The 2,060-nt window shown below is 40.9% G+C and overlaps 1 protein-coding gene across 1 annotated transcript in view; it reads right to left on the bottom strand.

Moving 5' to 3' along the window:
* Positions 1 to 1,510: 1,510 nt before the first annotated feature.
* LOC103212615 (olfactory receptor 13A1-like) overlaps positions 1,511 to 2,060 on the bottom strand; it is a 23,330-nt gene continuing 22,780 nt past the window's right edge. The window contains exon 3 of the mRNA XM_007958595.1: positions 1,511 to 2,056. Coding sequence (XP_007956786.1) covers positions 1,511 to 2,056 — 546 coding nt within the window. The remainder of the gene's footprint in view (positions 2,057 to 2,060) is intronic.

Raw genomic sequence — 2,060 nt, 5'->3', positions numbered from 1 at the left:
TAGTTCATCATTTTTGACTGAATAAATAGAAAACACAACATATCAAAGCTTGAGAGATGTTGATTTTATAAGTATTTATTGGAGGACAAAATAAAAATTATCCAATCAAGGACCACAGCTTCTACTTTAAGAAATTAGGAAAAACCAGGCAACTCAAACAAAAGCAGAAGAAAGGTAATAGTAAAGATCACAGTGGAAACCAAAGAAACAAGAAACAAAGCAATAGAGAAAAGCAATGAAACCAACGCTAGTTTTTTGAGAAGATCAATAAAATTGGTAAACCTCTAGCCAGATTGATCAGGAAAAAAAAAAAAAAAAGAAGAAGAAGACACATGTTAACAATATCAGGAGTAAGAGTGGTAACTCCATCCCAGATTCTGAAATACTGAATGATGGAACACTATGAATAACTTTATGCTGATAATTTAACAACTTGGGATACAGCAGATAAGTTCCTTGAGGACACAAACTGCCAGATCTCAAGCAGGAAGAAACAGTTGCCCTGTATGTCACTGGAATGGCAGTGCTCAGTCATGCCACATCCCCACCACCAGGCTCTGTTTCTGAAAATGGAGGAGATTATCCTACAGGTTGACAAAACTTCACAATAAGAAAGTGCTACTTATAACGTTTGGAGGAGAAACTTGGAAAAATAAATACAAATGTTGTAGAAAAAATGTTTAAAATAACATGTATGTCCTAATTATGTCAAGACATTAACATTTAATGTCAAAGTTAAAGTGAACTCATCACCATGAAGGAAAGACCATTTTCAGTTCTGTCGCTGATATGCTGGGGCAGCTTCATCCTTAGTCAGATCAGGGTGACCCTACAGCCTAATTTTGTCTTCTAATATGTTATTAGGAAGCAGGACTTTTTGGAAAAGAGCTAATGTCTATTTTGTGGGAAAGAAAAATCAAAATATGTCTTCAACATCTCTATTCTAAACCTGTCTTCTTTTTCTTTCAGGTCAGATCAACAAGTGAAACCATAGAAAAACATAAAACAAGGAGTCAAGAAAAAAAGACTAACAACAATCAAACCTATGACACCAAGATTTTTATAAAAGTTTGAAATAGTAGGGATGTTATAGTAAGTTTTATAATTATTGTGATTATTTGAACATGTTTTATTATTTAATGGGATTGAGGCATTAAAAGAATCGAACATATTTTGTTTGCTATTTAGTCAACAATGAGATTTGATTAAATGAGCCTAATAAATATTCAATGTATGAGAAAATTTAATATACAAAATGTGTGCTTTATTAGTTGTGTGGGCAATGCTGAAAGGCTTAGTAGAGCTTTAGGAAGTTCGTATGATTAATAAATCGGGCATTGAACACAGGCCACACTGGGGCAGTTCTTTAGACCAAGAGCCCCTTAGACAAGAGTCCCATTGTCTCCATGACCCTGTTGCTGAAGATAAAGCATCAGCATCCCTGAGGGTCCTCCTCAGGGAAAGGTCTCAGTGCTTCTGAAGGTCAGATGAGTCCCTCCTCTTAACATGCTCATTTAGGGGAGCAAGGGAAGAGTTTCTTAAGGGCTGCCTTAAACTCCTTGTTTCTCAGGGTGTAGATGAGAGGATTCAAGGTGGGCGTCACGATGGTGTATAGGACAGCAACGGCCTTGTCCAGGAGCCCGGCAGAGCCGAGGGCCGGCCGGATGTAGGTGTAGAGCACGGTGGAGTAGTACAAGGTGACCACGATGAGGTGGGAGGAGCAGGTGGAGAAGGCACGGCGCTTGCCCTCAGCCGACCGGATGCGCAGGATGCTGGCGATGATGCAGCCGTAGGACACCATGGTCAGCAGGAAGTTCAGGCCTGATAGGAACATGTCTGCAATAATGGTCATGATGTCATTGAGGAAGGTCGGGCTGCAGGATAGTAGCAGCACGGGAGGGATCTCACAGAAGAAGTGCTCAATGAGGTTGGGGCCACAGAAGGTCAGTCGCAGAACCAGGCCTGTCAGCAGGGAGGCATTGAATGCCCCTGCAAACCACACGAAGGCTGCCAGGGCCACACACACTCTGCTGCTCATGAGTGTTCCATAGTGTAGTGGC

This window comes from Orycteropus afer, unplaced genomic scaffold (assembly GCF_000298275.1).
Source record: "Orycteropus afer afer isolate SDZICR_OR568_19922 unplaced genomic scaffold, OryAfe1.0 scaffold01035, whole genome shotgun sequence".
Taxonomy (NCBI): domain Eukaryota; kingdom Metazoa; phylum Chordata; class Mammalia; order Tubulidentata; family Orycteropodidae; genus Orycteropus; species Orycteropus afer.
This window is presented reverse-complemented; position numbering and strand designations above follow the sequence as displayed.